The sequence below is a fragment of the Callospermophilus lateralis genome, chromosome 2 (genome assembly GCF_048772815.1).
Source record: "Callospermophilus lateralis isolate mCalLat2 chromosome 2, mCalLat2.hap1, whole genome shotgun sequence".
In the NCBI taxonomy this organism is placed as follows: domain Eukaryota; kingdom Metazoa; phylum Chordata; class Mammalia; order Rodentia; family Sciuridae; genus Callospermophilus; species Callospermophilus lateralis.
In genome coordinates this window covers 158,901,366-158,922,044 of record NC_135306.1, presented here as the reverse complement: position 1 = coordinate 158,922,044, position 20,679 = coordinate 158,901,366, and the positions used below count along the sequence as shown (strand labels likewise).

Genomic DNA, 20,679 nt, shown 5'->3' with positions numbered 1-20,679 from the left:
TAATAATATTAATAATAAATTTGACTAAAATACATACATCAAGGCCTTTTACTGAACCCCAGAGGCAGGGACCTTGCAGGTCATTCTTCCCCTCTGTACTCACTGGGATTTTTGGACCCTCTCCACTGGGACATGGAGAGGAAATGAGGCATGTGCAGTGCTGGCTCCAGACACTGCCTCACGCTGGAGAGCAACTCCTGACTTGGGGAGGGACCAAGGCATGATGCCAGAAGGGGCCCCTCCCTCTATCCTGACTCATGATCCAAGGTCCATAAGGGATGCCACCATCAACACAGCTTAGCAGCAGTTCTCTGAGTGGGCTTAATTCCAAATCCACCTCTTATTGGTACTATGATCTGGGCACTGCCATCTCCGTAATGATTAAAGCGGAGAAATAATAATAATAATAAAAATAAAATAATAATAATAAAATAATAACCCTGCTGTCTCACAGGGTTATTAGATGAACTAAATCTGTTAAGCACTTAGAAAAATAATGGCAAGCCAGGCACAGTACCACACACCAGTATTCCCTTCTACTCAGGAGGCTCATGTGGGGGGATTGCTTGAGCCCAGGAGTTCAAGACCAGCCTTGGCAACATAGTGAGACCTCATCTCAAAAAAATAAAACCCAAAACAAAAACAAAAAAAATCAGTAGAATAATAATAGCACATTGAGATACTATATAAATATTTCCTATCCTTATTAATGGTTACAATGTCTGATGTCAGGTGAAGATTTGAATCCCAACCTTATCACAGATGGGCTCTGTGGCTCTAGGTGCGTACTTACCTCTCTGTAAAAGAGTCAACAATTGTACCCACTTTTTGTGGTTTGCAGAGGATTAAATGAGAGAAAGTCCCTAAAATGGGTATTAGCACACTTCTGGGTCTTGAGAAGCATGCATCAAATGGGGGTGAGTGTTAGTAGATAATGGTAGCTGGGCTCTGAAATTCAAGGGCCCTCTCCCCACCTCTGCAGTGTGCCCAGCCACAGGCAGCTCAAGCCTAGCCTTCCCTGGAGGCTATTCTATTCCCAGTGCTTTACTGTTAGGATGAGTCAGCTAGACCTAAAGGGCTCTTCAACGTACCTTGTTTTATGGTTTGAGTGTTTGAAAAGATGAGGATTCTTTGTCTGCCCACTCAGTGACGTCTTAAATGACACCCTCTCCAATTTCACTCTGCAGCATCGTCCAATTCAGTGACAACCTATGAAACCTGCCAGACCTACGAACGCCCCATCGCCTTCACCTCCAGGTCAAAGAAGCTGTGGATTCAGTTTAAGTCCAATGAAGGGAACAGTGCCAGAGGGTTTCAGGTCCCATATGTGACGTATGACGGTAAGCACCGTGAAGCTCGGACAGTAGCACATGGCAGAGGCGTCTCTAGTTTGAACAGAATCAATTTCTGAGCCAGCTGGTGGATTGCTGACAAGCACACATGCTCCGAAAGGCAGCCATGGTGAGGGGAAAGAACATCGCTGACTCACAAGTGCCACATTTTAAGCGGGCATTTGGGGACACTGACTACAGGGATGAAAAGATGGTTTAGAAGATCAGCTTAGTGGATCATGGGCATTGAAGTCAGACAGCCCCGCTATTATCTCATCTGTGATTTTGTGTAACATCTCCAAGCCTTCCTTCCTTCCTTCTTTCCTCCTCCTCATCCTCTTCCTCCTCCTCCTCCTCCTTTTTTTGTTGCTAGGCATTGAATTGAATTCAAATGCATGTTAAACCCACACTGAACCACTGACCTACACTCCTAGTCAAGTCTCATTTTCTTAATGTTTGATGAGGATAATCATTAGATTTAATGTGAGAGTTCCTAAAGGACTTGGTGCAGTACCTGGCACACGTAATTGCTCAATAAATACTTCTTATGATTATGGCTTTTATTGTACAGAATTCTGAAGGAGGAAAAAAGGCCTGAGTTCTGGTTCTGGCTCTGCCACTGACTTTCTTTGTGACTATGCAAGTCAGATGATGCCTCTAGTTTCATTTTCTTCATTTTCAATGAAGGAGTGGTCCTCCTGAGCCCTGGGGCCCAACTCTCTGAGTAGGTTGATGAACATTTATGGAGCATAAAATGAATTATAACTTGTCCTAGAGGGCTTCATAGTCTAGAAGGGAAGAGTCATCTGTCCATTCATGAACATATTCATGCATCTACCCAACAGATATTTAATGAGCCTCTGCTAGGCTAGGAATTGGGCCAAGTACTGAAGACAATCTGGTTAGTGATATGAACACAAAACTGTATATATTGTCATAGATGCTTTAACAGGGCATATACACAGTACTGTGAGCACAGAAGGGGCAGCAGTTATTTTGCATGGATTTTTGGAAGGAACAGAATACAGTCTGAACAGATTTGGGTCATAATAAAATATAGGGGGCATAAATGGGGAGGAAGAATATTCAGGAAGAAGGAAAGGCCAGAGGATGGCACGTGTGGGGTCTGATTGGACCAGTGAGTGGGGAGCATGGAGCTTAACAGTGAAAGGAGATGAGGTGGGAAGGGCCTTGAAGGCCAAGTTTAGGAGAGTAGACTTAATCTTATAGGGAGCCATTGGAAGTTTTTAGGCAAAATGCAAAAACTAGATGTTTAGAAAAAATAGCATTCTCTGTCTCTCTTAAAAACACTTCACATAATTTATTTCCAACATATGACAACAGCTAGGATCATTATTTCTGTCCTGCAGTTGCCTAAAATAATGTCAAACACCCAAGACAAGGGCTTTTAGTATCTGACTCCTGGGGCAGACACAAATGCCTCCCATATGCCTCTGCTGAATGAGACAGAGAGCCTAGTCATCCACCTGGAAGCAGCTAATGGGCAACATGTCCTGTGGGAATTAGGAAGGAAGCAGAGCAGACGCAGGGGCTCCAGAATACATGTCGCCAAGGCTCACCCAGTTTAGTGTAGCTGTTCTCATCTCTGCCTTTGTTGACACAGAAAATATCTTGATTTTTTTTTATTAAGAAAAAGAGATGTAGCTTGAGCCAGGGCAAGTTATACATAGTCCTGGATAGGCCCATGAGAGTGTACCAGGCATGTGTCATAGCAGTAAAAGTGCCACTTTGTCCCTCCAGAAGCCCCTCAGGTCCTTATTCAGGTTTATATTTTAAAACTTGTATTTTTGTATCTGATTTCAAAGCCCAAAAGACTAGAAATCACAGTCAGAAGGTGTGGTTGGGGCTCCTGACTGCCACAGAAGGGAGAGGATTGCAGTCCTGGCAAACAGGTACTGAGCATTCCTGAGCACTAGATATGTCCTGAGGCACCTTTTAATGGTACAGTCCTCATAGTCACTCCATACGTGACACATTTGTTTCCTGGTTTTACAGATGAGGCCATTCAGGCTTAGAGATTTAAGTAACTGGCTTAAGGTCACAGTATGACAAAGACACAGAGCTGGGATTTACCTTTGTCTTTGGGACTCCAGAGCCTGGGTTCCCACTTGCAATGCTTCTCTGCTTTTCCTAAGGCCTGGAGTAAGGAAGGAGACACACTAGCTCTTAGAAGCAGAGGACATTTTTTTTTTTTTTTTAAAAACCAGCAGTTTAGAAGCATTTGGTGCAGTGGCAAACTGCTGTCTAGAATATTACAACCATTTACATTCCTAGGGGTCAACTCCCATCAAGGACAGGAGCCACTCCTCTGAGGTAGAGACATTGCAGCAAGGGGATTCAAGATTTAAAATTTAAAAAATAATAATAAAATAAAACTTGTACACTTGCTCATATTCAATATTCACTAACATAAAAGGAGAATGATACCACATTAGTAGAGTAGCAATGACGTTGTACATGTACCAAACTAGTAATTACATATAATATAGTGTTAATTTCCACTCACCATCTCTTGACTGAAAGGAACTTTTCAAGAGCTCCTCCCGAACAATTTCAATGATGTTCTCATAATTCGTGTGGCTTTGTAGCACATGATATGCATACAAAGAGGCATTTTTAATGTCTGGGATTTGAAAAAGATTGTGCTTTGCATATGCTTGATTTGAATTATGACTGTGGGAAAGAGACTAGACTGTAAAGGGGGAGAGCTTCATTTAGAGAAGGATTATCATGTGCACTGCATTTAATGTATGTCAGGACAAAAAATTATTAGTGGAAAAATGAACAGTGCTTTCTTTCTCTCTGGCCAGCCGAATTCTTTACCCTCAGCCCCAGTCAAATAAAGGAAAGATGAGTTTTGCTTATTTGATAAGAAGCTTGATTGTTTAATGCTAAACAAGGACAGAGGGAAAGGAGGTAGAGAGGGAAAGAAAAGCCTGGATGAGCTCCCCATGGAGTGCACACAGACAGAGAAGAGCAGAGCACCAAAGACTGAGCCCTGGAACCCTCCTGCAATAAAAGGCCAAGGAAAGGAGTGAGCAGCCAGTGAGGTAGGAGGAAAACCAAACAGCAAAGTATTCTGGAAGCCAAGAGAAGAATTTGATCAAGGTGGAGGTGTGACCAGCAAGTCACATGCTACTGATATGTCAAAGGTTGAAAGTTATTGCTGATCTCAACCAGCAGTTTTGGAGGAGTGATGGGGGACCAAAGATGATTGGACTGGGTTTAGGAGAAGAAGAAGAGAATTGGGTACTGTGAGTATTGACCATTCTTTTGAGGAGTTTTTCAGCAAAAAGAAGCAGAGAAGTGGGGTGGAAGCTGGAGGGAGAAATGAAGTCGAGGGAGGGATTTTTTTAAAGATCTGAGACGTAACTTCCTGTTTGTATGCTGATAAGAAAGATCAATAGAGGATTTTTATCATGTAGGAAAGAAGTCAGAGAATTACTGGCACAGATGCTCTTGATTTAGTGAGGGAAGATGGCACTGGAGTGCCAAGTGGAGGGATGGGCCTCAAGTGGACACAAAGAGGGCTCATCTGAGGGAAGGGAGGACAGGGAGACAGGGGCAGAGGTCTGTGGCCAGTGGAAGTGATGGAAATCTGTGCATGGGTGTTCTCTGATGATTGTCTTTTCAAGGTCAGTGTGGAAAGTGTTCTGAGATAGCCACAGAAGGGACGCTTCTCAGAACCTTATCAAAAATGAAAGAGCACATTTGGAGATAACTAAACCATAAGAATACAAAACATGTCCTTTATTCCAACAGAAGACTACCAAGAACTCATTGAAGATATTGTTCGAGATGGCAGGCTCTACGCATCTGAGAACCACCAGGAAATACTTAAGGTGAGTACTTGTCTCTAGTGGACGTGGTGTTTTTCACAGAAATCCCAAGTACAGTCTTGAAGTCTTTCCTGCTCCACCCTGCCACCTCTCAGACTCAGAGACTGCCCTTGACCAATGCTCAGTTTTATAACTTCCCCAGACATGATTTTTTTTAATTTATTTTTTTGGTGTAGATGGACACAACACAATGCCTTTATTTTATGTAGTTCTGAGGATCGAACCCAGGTCCCTCCCGTGCTAGACGAGCACTCTACCGCTGAGCCACAATCCCAGCCCCAAGACAGACATGATTTTTTTTTTAAAGAACAGGCTTCTATTTTCAGTGTTGTCAAGTGAAGTTGTATTTTTTAATTTGGAAATTTGTGAAGGGGCAGTTTTGAAGAAGACTTGCTTATAAATCCAAGATAGTGGTATATAGTATTTTCATATTAATTCCAAATAGTGGGGAACCTTTTTCTCCATATTTGTCCTTCATAAAGTCTACCAAATTTTGTATACTTATAAATAATTAGCAACAAACACTTGCTGTATCACCAACTGTGTAAGTATCCCCCAGCTCCCTATTTTATATTTCATCTAGTTGAGAAAAAAATCAGGGGTTTTTGTATATTAAATGTTCTTTATAAAATAATCCATATTTATTAGAGATAATTATAAAAAATGAAAACTGGAAAGATAAAAATCGGAAGAAACAATTTTCACAAAGTGTTTTTTAGTTAATCAAGCTACTGCTTAATACTGGGTCATTATAGTTTTGTTGGCAAAATGTCAGGATGTTTGAACAATTTGGCCCAGTAACAAAAATTCTGTTCTCTTTAGGATAAGAAACTGATCAAGGCTCTGTTTGATGTCCTGGCCCACCCCCAGAACTACTTCAAGTATACAGCCCAGGAGTCCAGAGAGATGTTTCCAAGATCTTTCATCCGATTGCTACGTTCCAAAGTTTCCAGGTTTTTGAGGCCTTACAAATGACTGCCCACATGCCACAAATGTTCGGCTGTGGGCTTGGTGGAGTGGAGCCGTCTGTCTGCCTTCCACATAGTCGGATATTGTCTTCAGTATCAGTGACTCATTAGAGTTAAATTTTTATAGATAATACAGATATTTTGGTAAACTGAACTTGAATTTTCTTTCCCAACATTGTGGAATGGCTTTGAGTAGCACTGACTTCTCACTGCTATGGGAAGTATGACCAGATGTCTCAGGTCCTGCAAGGGCTGGCTGAGCTAGACTTCAGTCAGTGCAGGTGAGACTCACCCTCCTTGGATCTCTCTCCTCCTCTGGAGTCTGTAGTAGTGAAAGGACACCACAGAAGGGCTTCTCTGTCTGAAACATCAGCTTTCTCCAGCCTGGGGCTCCCTAAGGCAGCCCTCCAAGCCCCTGTGCAGGCTCTGAGCAGGCAAAACAGGCAAGGAGGGAGGGAGGGCGCCATCCATCCACCCTGAGACCTGAAAGGACTCTGTTTTCCACAGCCTTCTCCAGCCTGTGTGAGATAAGTTTAATCTCAGGAGCTTGAGTTCTAAGCTGTGATCATTTTTAAAAAAAATACTGAAAGCCAAAAGAATTAGAAATAAACTAAAGCCCTTCTGGAGACTTAGTAGTGTATACATGTTGCCAGCTCCCCTCTCCTACCCTGCAGCAAATGCACACAGCTGGTTTTAGCACCTTTCCTTGTGCCCTCAGATATGGCTGAGCCCCGAATTAGGGCTTAGAGAGTTTGGGTGGATGCAGTCTCCTTGGTGGATGAGAATTCACTATCATCAAAAGGAGATTTCACCAACCCTGGTCAGTATAGCCGAGGGTCTTCTTTCCACCATGAGGCTTCCTCCCAGCAGGCACCTGAGGACCACGTGGGATATGGGGCCCAGCCTGTCATTTGTGCCTTCTGTCCTCACTCTCCAAGGGCAGAGTGGATTCTGCTCTGGGCAGTACTGTTCAGGATGCGCTCATTCTCTGATGGTAGCAGCACTTCTGGGAGCAGCTACACATTGGCCTCTGCATTTTTAATAGTATCACATTTTTAAACATTTAAATCCCAAGCCAGAGTCTCATTACAGTGGGTGAAAAAGAATCTTGTCAGATAAGCTGCCATTTCCTAACCGAAGAACTGAGTATACAGAGCCATAGTGTTTTGTTATTTCAGTGACAACTCTACACACAATTTTCTACACCAAAGTTCTAAAAACTGTGTAACAAGTTTTTCTTGAAGAAAACAAAGATGATTTCATTATTATTGAACATATTTTTTACCCCCATGTTGTTTTTTAAAAACCATTATAACATTGTTTTCTTTAGCCCTAATGAAGCTTCTTTATTTGGATGGGTCCTAAATCCCCACTCTCAGATTTCTCTTTAAAAATTTGAACATCTTCATTAAAAAAAATTATTAAAACAAGCACTTGCAATTTGTTTAACTGGAGCTTGGCCTATATTTCTGAGTCTAACTATAAGATGAGAAGTTAATGTAAATAACCTGAGTTGTGATGAGACCGGTGAGGAGACAAGATGGGCTGAGCTGTGCCATCCTGTCCAAGCATGTTAGTAACTTTGTGCTCATGCAAGTGTGATTCTCTGTTGTCAATTCCACAAGAAATCTGGGGGTGGGTATGCTCTAGGGGTTGGAAGGAGAATGCATAAACCTGGTTGCTGTGAAACATCCTCCAGGAACAGCCTCATGCACCAGAGCTGTGCTCCTGGGACAAGCATGAGCCCCTGGGCCCTCCTGAAGCTTTCTCTCTAGAACTATCAATCATCCTAAGAGACACTCCCTGTTGGAAGGCTGGCTGACTGTGGCTGCTGTTGCTCTCTACTAACTGAAGAAATATTTATCAAACATCCCCTCTGTGTCAGGTACTGTTCTAGGCCCTAGGGAAGCACTGTGATAAGAACTAGAGTCCCTGCACTTGTGGAGCTTACATTTTAGAGGGAAGAGACAGACAACAAACAACACAAAAACAATCTGCTGAGTGGTTAATGCAATGTTGAAAATTGAAGCAGGTTAATGTAACAGATGGGGTCTGAAAATGGCTTCTATGGGGAAATGGCACTTCAACTGAACGCTTTGGCAGGGAGGAATGAGCCTTGGGAAAATAGGGGAAGAGCATGCCTGATAGAGGGGCACCAAGTGCAGAGGCTGTGCAAAGATGAGGCTGTGTGTCTATCACAGTCTGGTGAGAAAGCCAAGATGAGGCTCAAGAACTGCACAGGGTCCAGATCACACTGGGCTGTGGCATCTTGAAGGAGAGATTTGGGTGTAATTCTAAATAGATTGTGAAGTTTCAAAGAGGATTAAGCAAAGGAGTGAGTTAATCTGTATGCTTTTAAAGGTAGTAGCACTAACTCCTGTATGGATGGATTTTAGGAAGCAAGTATAGAGGCAGAGAATAGATAAGAAGCTATCTCCAGAGACTCACCCCAGCAAAAGGTGAGGGTCTGATTTAGACTGATGGTAGTGGAAATAAAAAAGTAGAATTCTGGGCTCTATGACTGTTTTGCTGATAGAATATGGCAGAAGCAGCACTTGCAGTTTCCAGGCCTAGGACTTAAGACATTAGCAGTTTCTACTTCAATCCCTTGGGACATTTACATTTGGAACTCAGTCACTATGCTTCAAGGAAGCCTTAGCAGCCTGTGGAGAGAAACTTTGTCCCCATCCCTGCAGGCCAGGCAACAGCCAGCTAAGCTTGCCAGCAGCTTGAATGAGTCATCTTGGAAATGGACTCAGCCCCCAAGCGGAGCTGCCCCAGCTGATGCTTCTTGAGCAGTCTTTGTGGAACCACACACAGAAATTACAGATTAGTGAACAAAACTAATGACTATCATTGCTTTAAGTTACTAGGTCGGGGGTGATTTCTTATGCAGTAATAGGACATTTAGGAAATGGGAAGAGATTGAGAGTTCTGTTTTGACCATTCTAAGTTCAAGGTACCTATTAACTGTCCAAGTGGAGAGTTCAAATAGGCAAGAGGTTATAAGAGACCCCAGGAGAGCTCAGGTCTGGAATACAAAATTTAATGTCATAGAATAAAGGAAACATATGAGATTTTCCCTAAATTAAGATTAAAAATACAGTTGTGTTTCCCCCTAATCCCTTTCACTAGTCAACTACAATCCTGAAATATTAAATAGAGAATTCCAGAAGTAATTCATAAGTTTGGAATCAATTTTATTACAATATATTGTTATAGTTGCTCTACTTTATTATTAGGTATTATTGTTACTATGCTTAATTTACAAAGTATACTTTATCATAAGTATGCATGTATAGGAATGAACAGAGCATATATAGGGTTAGGTAATATCCACAGTCTCAGGCATCTGTGGAACATCTTGAAACATGTCACCCAAGGATAAGTGGGGATTACTGTATGTAGATGAAAAAGTCAGAGGAGCTCTGAATTCTGGGAGTACTCCCCCAGGTGGTCACAGGGACCAGAACTTTGAGGAGCTGCTTATCAAGTAAACAGAAAGAAGCCAAAGCTGAGCTTCCACCTTCCCTCCAAGTCGGCAAGTTTTGTGGGTATACTCCAAGTGGGGGCAGAATCTATACAAGTCCTTCCTTCCAGCTGTGGATACTATTCTTTAGCCATTTACTGAAGTGCTGCATCTATGGATTTGGCAACATTTCCCTTGAGTTTCCAATGCTAATGAAAGTGTGTTTGCCTTTTCACACTAACGGATGATTATCTTCACTTTGGAAAATTGCTTCCTCTGAATCATCCTCTGGGTTGTTAAGTGCGTCTGTAGGCACTCACTGGATTTAGGTTTGCAGGTGATTTAAAAATGTCATGTGGTAACTTGGGAAAGTTGGTGGCTGCACAGCACAAAGCAAAGACTCCCTTGCCCTCAGCAGACCCTTGCAGGAAGATGTATCAAGGCTGTTGCCTGCTGCTGAATGCAGCTGCTGGTGGACCTGTACACTGGGAAACCCAGGGATCCCATGCTAGACCCAGCTGCAATCTTCTTAACCCACAGGGAATGCCTTTTACTAAGGCTGTCTGCATCTCTTCTTCCTTCTTCACAGCAGAATGGGTTCTGAGAGCATTACCCAAGTCTACACATTTTTATCAGCATTCGAGAGGCAAATGGTTCAGCTGAGGCCTGAGAAAAGTGGTTCCTTATTAAGTGGAGGGAGCAGCCTGATCTACCAGCGGGGCAGGTCATCAGCAGTCTTAAAGCCAGACCCTGGGAGAAGGCGGGAGGGGGCCCATCCACAGGAAATTAGAGGCCTTGATGGGACTTTCTCTCTGTGACCACCTCCCACTCAGAAGCTCATGAGTCCAGCAGAGGGGTGACCTAATAGTGGTACACTGCCTCCTTCTTCTCAGGGCAGTCTTTATCAGCCTGCAAGAGACCATCCTCAGGGGACTCTTGGCCCTGCAAGGCTTCTCCTATGCTCTTAGACAGTGATTCAGCCATAAAGACATGCCTACATGACAGGGCTCTCTTTCCAGAGAAGACAGTAAGATCAAAATAGATTTAGAATATGAAACCACTCTAATAGGCAGGTTGCTCTCATTGAATAAAAGGGTTATGCAGTAACCTTTTTGCTTCACTCCAAATGATGACATTAACTCAAAATTGCTGGTTTTCAGATTATCTCATAAGGGTAATGCAACTATTGTCCTTTGTTACTAATCATTGTTATATGTTTGCTCATTTATTCATTTATATAACATATCTATTGAGGGCCTACTAAGTGCTAGGCATTGTAGGAGCTAGGGATATAGCAGCGAGCAAAATAAAGTCCCTGCCCCTGGGGAATTTAGATTCCAGCATGGGTCAAGGGGACGGACAATAAACAAGTGAACATATAAATGTTCATGTACTCATTCAAGTCAAATAGTGACAGTGCTATAAAGGAAGTAGGATTAAAGGATACACAGTGAGGAGAAGGGGGAGTGACTGTTTTAGGTAGGATGAGCTTATCACTGGTGTCACAAATCTAAGCCCTTTCCAGGACATCAGCTCCTCAACCTAAGCCTAGCAGCACAGACCCTGGCAATCTCCTTTACTCACCCAGCAAGAACTTGGCATTTCATGTCTCACCAGGCCCAACAAAGTGCCAAAGGGTGAACAAAAAAATTCCTAGAAAAGGCACCATCTAGTGGTTGTAAGATGGAGTTGACCTGTATTTCAGTTGCTCATCCCTTTGCCTGGGAGCTCAAATGTCCACATTTCAAGACAAAATGTTACCCAGCAGGGCCTTGAGGACCAGGGCTATCTTTCTGAGTGGTTACATATAGTTTGACACAGATTCTGGGGTGTATCTGTTTAGATCTTTCTGTTTCCTCTGCCTGGTTTAAAAACTAATGACCAAGAGGGAATTCATTGGTTTACATCATTTCAATTATACACACACACACACACACACACACACACACACACACACACACACCATGTTCATTCACTCGTTTTTATGGCCTAGGCACTAGAATGTGTGTGTGTGTGTGTGTGTGTGTGTGTGTGTGTACATATATAGCCAAGATGGGTGGGGGGAGAAGTTGAAAGAATGATGGAAAAAATTACCCCTAAATTGTAATCATATATAATGTTTGAGCATGTGTAGCTCCAGGAGCTACTACTATACCCCTCTGACCTGGATTGTTCTCTGCTTCTACATTCTTTCCTAGGACAGAAGGATAATTCTGAGGCATAGTTTGAAGTTTTCAGTCTTTTCCTATAAAGTGCAGGAGATACACAAGCCTACCTCAAACCTGACTTTTGATGCTGGCTTTGCTTCATTACATTAGTTTTGAGTTTGAAAAACATTAATAGTTGCTGGGAAGGAACTGGAACTGATGCCACGGGGTAGGACAGAGCCCAGTGGTGTATGACACAACCATGCACTGCAGAAGAGCACGGCCGCAAAGAGAAAAGCTTGTGGTGACCCTGGCCAGGACTGCTGTGCTGTGCTCACTGTCCACGGCCTTGTAGTGACCACAAATTCATAATCATCACAGGTGCCAGTGCAGCTGCATGTATGTTCACCTGGTCATGATATAAAACTGTGGACAAGGAGGCAAGATGGTGTGATGGTAGCCAAGCAAGAACATGTGCCCAGGACCCTGATATTAGTTCCAGGTGACTTGGCTGGAGCTGCTTTTAGCAGCTGCCTCAGGTAATTCAACTGAAGTGTTGAGCAATGTGGGTATAATTGTAAGAGGCTGGGTAAACCTTCACTCAGGGCTCCCTAAAAGGAACTGGGGTGACTTGATAGTTCACTCACCCAATATCACCCCTCCCGGGATTCTTAGTGTGCTTTTCTGAGAGTGCATTCTGCTCATCACAATGGAATGTTCCTTCTCTAAGATTTAGGTTCTATCATGCTCATTCTTTCCAAGACTCCCATTATCTCCTCTGCAATACCTGGATTCATATCCTAGTTCTGCCGCTTATTAGTTATATGACCCTGTACAAGTTACTTAACATCTCTGTGCCTCAGCTTCATCATATGGTAAATAAAGACATTGAACACTTACCAGCTATGGATATTGTGAGAATTAAATAAATTGATAAATGAAAAGCTCTTGAAACAATGTCTGGCATGTAGTAAGGGCTGAATAAATGTTAACTGTTATCATTATCATCACTAACTTCCGCTTCTTGACACTGGAGAAGTTCAACCCATGTACATTCCTTAAAGAGATCCATATTCTGTTGGTTTTTCCCATTCCACCAAAATAGCATGTCCTTTAGTTATAGGTTTTCTAGTTGTGCAACCCAGGGACAGAAGAGTGAGATCTGCAGCAGGAATGAAAGGCCACATGCCTGACTTGGGATCTTACACGAGACTTTCTGAAAACCTCCTGAACTGTAATGTGAAATGAACTCTTCTGGTCTCCTAAGACAGCTTCTGTAAGGACAGAATTCGCATTCTTTCTCTCTCTCTCTCTCTCTCTCTCTCTCTCTCTCTCTCTCTCTCACACACACACACACACACACACACACACTGTTCCATGTCCAACCCTCGCCTCATGTGCCTTCAGATACTATGTCGTGAGAAGAGCAAGACATCACCTGTGCCATACTCATGCAGAGGATGGTGATCCATCTCCTTGTAGAGTCCAAAGCTACACATTTGCTAGTGCTGCCTCTTCCAAAGTTGATGTTTCTGGCATGGCCAAGTCCAACTTCTCACTACAGGAAGGCCATTGCCTAGGGCTATAATGAAGACATTCACTTTAGCGGGATGCAAGTAATTTGCATGACCCACCATGGTCAGTGGGACAAAGCCTTTTTCTGAGACATGAAGACACAGGCCTGGCCAAGGTAGGTCTGACCACTGTGCAGCATGTGCTTGGGAGAGCACAGAACTCCAAGTGCAATATGTGATGTGAATTGCATCTTTATAAAATTCATGAATTGAAGGGGAGAAAAGCCAATAATCACACATTAGCAAGTTCAAGCAATACACTGATCTCATGATCAAGATTAGCATCTCTAATAAGGGACAGATGGATATCATGTGCCTCCAGATATGATATCTCTGAGAAGAATAAAATATTACCTATATCCTCTGAGAAGAATAAAATATTACCTATACCATACTCATGCTAAGGATGTACAACCTCAATCTAAATAAAAGAAAATATCAATAAACATAAAACAAGGAATGTTCTGTTTAAAAAAGAGGAGGATTTTTGTTTAAAAAACAAAAAAGGGGAGAGGAGTTAAAAACAAATAACTTATATATCAATGATTACACACATTTGTGCTTCACAAGACACCATTAATAAAAGAAAAAGGCAACCTACAATGTGGGGAGAAACTGCAAATAATTTCTCTCTCAAGGGACTCATTTCTAGAATATATAAAGAACCAATACAAATCAATAATAAAAAAGATAATCCAATTTAAAAATGAGCAAAGGATCTGAATAGATACTTCTCCAAAGAAGATAAACAAATGGCCAATAAAACCCTGAAAGATGCTCAGCAACATTAGCCATTAGGAAAAAATGCAAATCACAATGAGATGCCACCTCACTGCACTGGGAGGGCTGTCATCAAAATGATCAACAATAATAGCTGTCAGCTAGAATGTGGAGAATGTGAAGAGACCTTCATACTCTGCTACTGGAGAGGTAGGATGGTGCAATCACTTTGGAGAGCAGCCTGTTAGTTCCTCAAAGGGTTAAATATAGCGCTACCATATGGCCCAGCAATTCTATTCTAAGAGAAATAAAAATGTATGTGTACACTAGTATGGCAATATGTAAATCAATGGATGTGCAACTGATGTGATTCTGCAATCTGTATATGGGGTAAAAATGGGAGTTCATATCCCACTTGAATCAAAGTGTGAAATATGATATATCAAGAACTATGTAATGTTTTGAATAACCAACAATAAAAATTAATAAAAAAAATGTATGTGTACAAAAAGGCTTATACATGAAAATTGATAGCAGCATTAGTCAGAATGGCTAATAAGTAGAAATGGCTCAGATATCCAACAACTGATAAATGGCTAATAAAAATATGATATATCCATACAATGGAATATTATTTGGCCATAATGAAGTACAGATACATGCTAAAATATGAAATAACTTTGAAAATGTTATTCTAAGTAAAAGAAGCTGGTCACAAAAGGCCATACTTCTTTAAAGTTTTTATTGATGGGCTGGGGATGTGGCTCAAGTGGTAGCGCGCTCGCCTGGCATGCGTGTGGCCCGGGTTCGATCCTCAGTACCACATACAAACAAAGATGTTGTGTCCGCCGAAAACTAAGAAATAAATATTAAAAAAAAAGTTTTTATTGATGCATTATAATTACACATAATAGTGGGATTTGTTGTTACATATTTATACACACACAATAGAACAATATAATTTGGTCAATTTTATTCCCTAGTACCTCTACTAACTCTCCTTTCCTGCTCCCCACCCCTTTCCCTTCCTCTATTGTACTTGTTTTTTTCCCCACACTTTTTATTGGTGCATTATAGTTGTACATAATGCTGGGATTTATTGTTCACATGCACACAATATGATATAATTTGGTCAATATAATTCCCCAATATTTCCCCCTCTCTCTTCTCCTCCCACTTGCTGTTCCCTGTTTTCCATCTGTCTCTATTTCCTCTATGTATCTACTTTCAATTTTCCTGAGATACCTTACCTTTCTTTTCCTTTGTCTTCTCTATCTTCCATATGTGAGAGAAAACATACAACACTTGACCTTCTAAGTCTGGCTTATTCCACTTAACATAATGATATCAACTTCCATTATTTTCTTAAAAATGACATAATTTCATTCTTCGTTGTGGCTGAATAAAACTCTACTATGTATATATACCACATTTTCTTTATCCATTCATCTGTTGATGGAAACCTAGGCTGGTCCATAGTTTGGCTATTGTGAATTATACTGCTATAAACATGGGCATGCAAGTATCACTATAGTATGGTGACTTCAATTCTTTAGGATAAAGAATACTGAGAATTGGTATAGCTGGGTCATATGGTGGCTCCATGCCTAGTCAAAAAGACCATACATTGTATGATTTTGATTAAGTAAAATGTCCAGAATATGCAAATCCACAGTGACAGAAAATAGATTATAGATTATCTAGGGCTGGAGAACTTGGGAAAAAAATGAGAAGCGCCTGATAATGGGTTTGGAATTTCCTTTGGGGTGGTAAATGTTTTTAAAATTTGATTGTGGTGATGGTTGTGCGGATCTGTGAATATATTAAAAAACTATTGAGGGGCTGGAGTTGTAGCTCAGAGATAGAGTGGTTGCCTAGCATGTGTGAGGCACTGGGTTTGAACCTCAGCGCCACATAAAAATAAACAAATATAATAAAGGTATTGTGTCCATCTATAAAAAAAAATTGAGCTGTACACTTCAAGTGAATTATATAGTATGTGTGTTATATTACAAAAACCAGTCACTAAAAGGAGGGGATCATATTCTTCAAAATTGTCAGTGTCAAAAAGGACAAAATTTTGGAAATGTTCCAGATTAAGGAGGCTAAAAAGACATAATAGCCAAAACCTGACCCTAACCTGAATCCTGTTCTGGAGGAGTACATTATATATAACTTTATAATGGTCAACTGACAAAACCAGAACATAAATAGTAATTTAGATAAAAGTACTATATCAATGTACATACATGAAGCATATGTCTGTACTATGGTTATAGAAGAGAAAAATTCTTGATCTTAGGAAATACACAATGAAGTATTAGAGGGCAGGGATCACATTTTATCTTCGAATAGGTCAGAAAAAAACTGTGTGTGTGTGTGTGTGTGTGTGTGTATGGGGAAACAAATGATAAAGCAATGGAGTAAAATGTTAGTAACAGGTAATTTCGGTAAAAAAAATATAGGAATTCTTTGATCATGTTCGTGTTTGCAAATTGAAAGTTTGAAATTGTCTCCAAATAAAAGTTTTAAAATAGCCAGGAATATCTTTCCTATCTGGGCAGTGTAGAGATGTGTGAAAATAGGTCAGAGAGAATGGTATGTGTGTGTGTGTGTGTGTGTGTGTGTGTATGTGTGTGTGTGTGTGTGTGAGTGAGTGAATGTGTCTACATGCTTGGGAGTCCACGTATGTTCCACAGAGTGTGTCACCTCTCTACTGCATTTGCCCAGGCCCTGTGGCCTGCCCTGCAAGGGCCACTGACTATCACTGTCATACCCAAGCAGCATATTTAATCAGGAGAAGAAGGTGGAGTCCTCGGTGCTCCCAAGGTAGACAGTAGTTGTAGTGTAAGCTGCCCGGCTGGCTGTCCCACTCTGGTTGGTGCTGATTAGAGATGTGGAATGGAAGGTCAGGCCTAGGTTTTGTTGGATTCTCACAGGATTGCTGTCCTTACAGATCTCTTTTCTCCACCACCTCAGGAGGGCCCTATTTGTTTCCGGGTTCCCTATTTGTGTTGGGGAGGGGAAGAAAATAGGAACAGGACTTGGGTTAATGAGGACTCACTTTATTCTAGGCCCTTTATGGTTTACATAATATCTTTTTAAACTACACAGAGCCTTCAAGAACTGAGGCTGAGAGCTTTAGTTACTTAGCCAAGGTCCCACAGCAAGCAAGGGGCACAGCCAGACTCAAAGACAAGCCTAGAGTTCCCTTCCATACTTCTACCAGACACTCCTGCTCCAAATACTGAGCTTTTCCCTGCCTTTCTCTCCTCTTTGGCTATCCAATTTGAGGTCAAAATCCGTCCTCATCCCAGGAAATGAAACCAAATCAATGCTGACAGGAATGGATTCAAAAGAGTCCGCCAACTTTGGAAAACACCAGCAGGGCTGCCATCAGCCCTAGTTTTTGAGGCCACAGTGTTGCTTGGAACTCCTCTGAAGAAAGAAGACAAAAAAAATCTCTTATCTTTGCTTTAACCTGCCAAAGTAGACACAGTCTTCAGGGTTAGGTGCCAAGTCGTGGGCACCATACAGTCAGAGATCCTGGCACACATCTGGTACCTGCAGCAGACAACTGTGTGAAGAATCTTCCTTCCAAAGGAAATTATGAGGGTGGTGAGGACACCAGAGTGGGAATAGAGCTCTGTTCCTAGCAAGAAGGATGGGGGTGGTGAGAGAAGATGGCTCTGGGGAGCAGACATTCTAACTTTGAAGGTATGACAGGGGGTAACATGCATGGGTGGGCAGACAAAGAGGATGGTAAGGGGAGGACAGCCTCCCTTTTACCCTTTGCTCTTCTCCTCTATGTTTCTAGCCTCTCAGCCTCAGAACTCATTCTATGTCCCATTCTCAAAGGCCTGAAACCCTGTTAGTTGAAGACCTGATCCAAAAGAAGGGTGCTAGGGGAAGAGGTTGGAAACCTGAAGCTGTTGACAGCTGTTAGACAAGAAGAGCCTGCCTACTGGGACATCAATTCAGAAGAACAAAGAGCTAAAATGCAGTAAAAATGTCATTTGGGTCCTTAGATCCAGTCATGCCTGAAGCCCCTGCATTTTTTAATGAAGGGAACCAGAAATTTTGTATTTTTGCTTAAATTTCCAATTGGTTTACTATCACTTATAAGAATAACACGAAAAAGTCCTAACTGAAATAGCATTGGCTTTTCCAGTATGATTTTCAAGTACAGATTCTCTACAAGAGCCAAGGTAAGATGCAGAGAACTTTAGGATGGAGCTACCTGAAATGATAAGTCCAGAACCTAGAAACACTAGAGAAAGAAAGAGCTGGCCAGCCCCCCTCTCTTAGCCCCAGGGAGGCGAAAGACATTCAGGTTTGACTTGTGTGCCTAGAGCTCTACAGGGAGCCTCCAGGGGAGCATAGGCCAGACCCACCTCTGAGAGCATAGCAACCCACAAATTCTCCTGAGGTTGTCCCAAGCAATGATGGTAGCTACCTCCTGCCAAGCCTGTGCTATGTGCCTGATGGTGATATATATATATATATATATATATATATATATATATATATATATATATAGAGAGAGAGAGAGAGAGAGAGAGAGAGAGTATTTAATTTAATCCTCACAGCAATCTTGAGAGGTAGAGATGTTACTGGCATCATTTTATAGATGAGGAAGTAAATGCTCACAGTGGTGAAGTCACATAGCTAATAAGTGGCAGAGCAGGAATTAATATCTAACATACTGACTCCAAAACCTGTGCTTTTAACAAGTATATTACAGTCTTCCCAAGATGGGTTAATGCTGCAGGGGAATTTGGCTACATGGAGAATTAATAATAATCTTTTCTGTTGATGCATCTTTGGAGAGTTTACAAAGCACAACTGTATATGCAATCTCATTGCATCTTTTTTCCAGATATGGAAACTGAGGCCCAAGAGTAGGGAATGACTTGCTCAGTCATTTGGAGAAACCATTCAGAGGCAATCCTCCTCAAACTGAGCAGCCAGTTTGTATTTTGCAGAAACTCACAATGTGAGTGCAATGGGGTGCTGGCCTCACCACATCAACTCAGGCTTAAAGGCAGTGATGGTATCAATCTGGCCAATGAAAGTCTCTGAAAGGGAGGTGGGAGACCAACTCTTATTGTGGCCACATATCCAATTGCAGATCACAAATCCCACTACAGCAAAGAGCTCTGAATTCACAAAAAGATTCCCAGTCCCAGCAAGTCCCCATTTATTTTTCAGCAACACTTGATATGGCCAAATTCCAGTTCAACAAGAAAGATTCAGCTTCCTGGCATTCCCAGGGGGATCCAGCTATGAAAGGAGCCCCTTTCTTCTGCAGGGACATCCTCAGGAAAAAAAAATAGATTTCAGGACTGAGCTGAGCTGCCTCAGGGATTCCATCTCCTCCCCCAGAGCTTCTACCAGGTAGTTGTCTGGGCCCAAACCACAGAGGCCCTCACTATTGGTCCTGTCCTGAAGCTTTGCCAAGCCCAGAGGCACCTGTTCTAAATAGACAGGGCAAGGCCGTCTCGCCATTCCCTGGGCATCCTGTGCCTAGAGAAACGACCAGGTAGGGATCAGGCAATGGAACAGAAGAAGCCAGGGCAGCCACTGTTGTTCATCATTGGATGTGTACCAGGGGACTGGAAGGTGAGCAGGAATCCCACCCAGCTTCTCAAGATCCTGCCCTTTGCTTGTGGGGAAGAATAGAGGAGGAATCTACCTCTGGGGCTTCTCTGAAGGCAGGTGAGTGGCCTTCTGGATTTGTTTCCCCACAAGCAATTTGTGTTTTCAGAAACTAAGGCAAGTGTTGAAGGTAGATCAGAAGGAAAGAAGAAGTTCATTATGTCAAACCCAGCCCTTCCAGGTCTGGGAAGCCTGGCACATGTTCTAAGGGCAGTTCTAAGGGCAGCTCTGACATTTGCTTTCCTTGGGCACAACCTTAACTTTTTGCCATACTTATTCTAATATTTATTGAGAGGCTTTTATGAATTAGGGATTCAATGTTAAGCAAAATACAGACTCAGCCACCTTCTTGAGGTTTCTAATTAATGGAGGAGACAAATATTAATTAAAAATGAGTTCTCCTATACACACAGAATGAAATATCCAGTAGAAATACATACCTCATAATAAGGAGAATTTACCCTCTTGAAGGTCAGAGTCAGCTCTCTTAAAGAAATGATAAAAAAGCTGAAGTCTGGAAGTACAGACATTTATTTACTTTAGTAAATAAATAAATGGAGGTAGGAAGGGGTATTCCAAGCAGAGGGAAATTCAAAGGCAGGCAGTTTGGCAAGAGGGAAAATGACTCCTCTAAGAATTGGAATAAGTTCATCAATTAAAAGTGAAGAGTCCAAGGACAAGTGGGCAGACCACACAAGAATATGGGTCTTTATCTCCTGAGCAGTAGAATGTATTTTGAGGTGCTTTTCGCAGGGAGGTGAAATGATGGCACCTAAAATTTGAGACGATCACTCTGGGAGCACAGTGAACAATTTTTAAGAAAGGAACTAGGAAATATTCACAGGCCAGTTAGGTGGTCTCAGATGTTTCTCCATAAAGGGAAATACTATATTATTTTATAAGATGTTACCAGGATTCAATGAAATGCTGCATTTTGCTTATTTGTGTACCT

At 41.9% G+C, this 20,679-nt stretch overlaps 1 protein-coding gene across 3 annotated transcripts in view; it reads left to right on the top strand.

Annotated features, from left to right (window-relative positions):
• Scube2 (signal peptide, CUB domain and EGF like domain containing 2) overlaps positions 1-7,442 on the top strand; it is a 75,139-nt gene extending 67,697 nt beyond the window's left edge. For 2 of the 3 annotated variants that reach the window (XM_076844205.2, XM_076844204.2), the window contains 3 exons: positions 1,188-1,340; positions 5,115-5,194; positions 6,014-7,442. In XM_076844205.2, the coding sequence (XP_076700320.2) occupies positions 1,188-1,340; positions 5,115-5,194; positions 6,014-6,166 (386 nt within the window). In that variant the 3' untranslated portion in view covers positions 6,167-7,442. Of the gene's footprint in view, positions 1-1,187; positions 1,341-5,114; positions 5,195-6,013 lie in introns of those variants that run through there. The other variant, XM_076844206.2, reaches the window with a different exon arrangement.
• Positions 7,443-20,679: the final 13,237 nt, after the last annotated feature.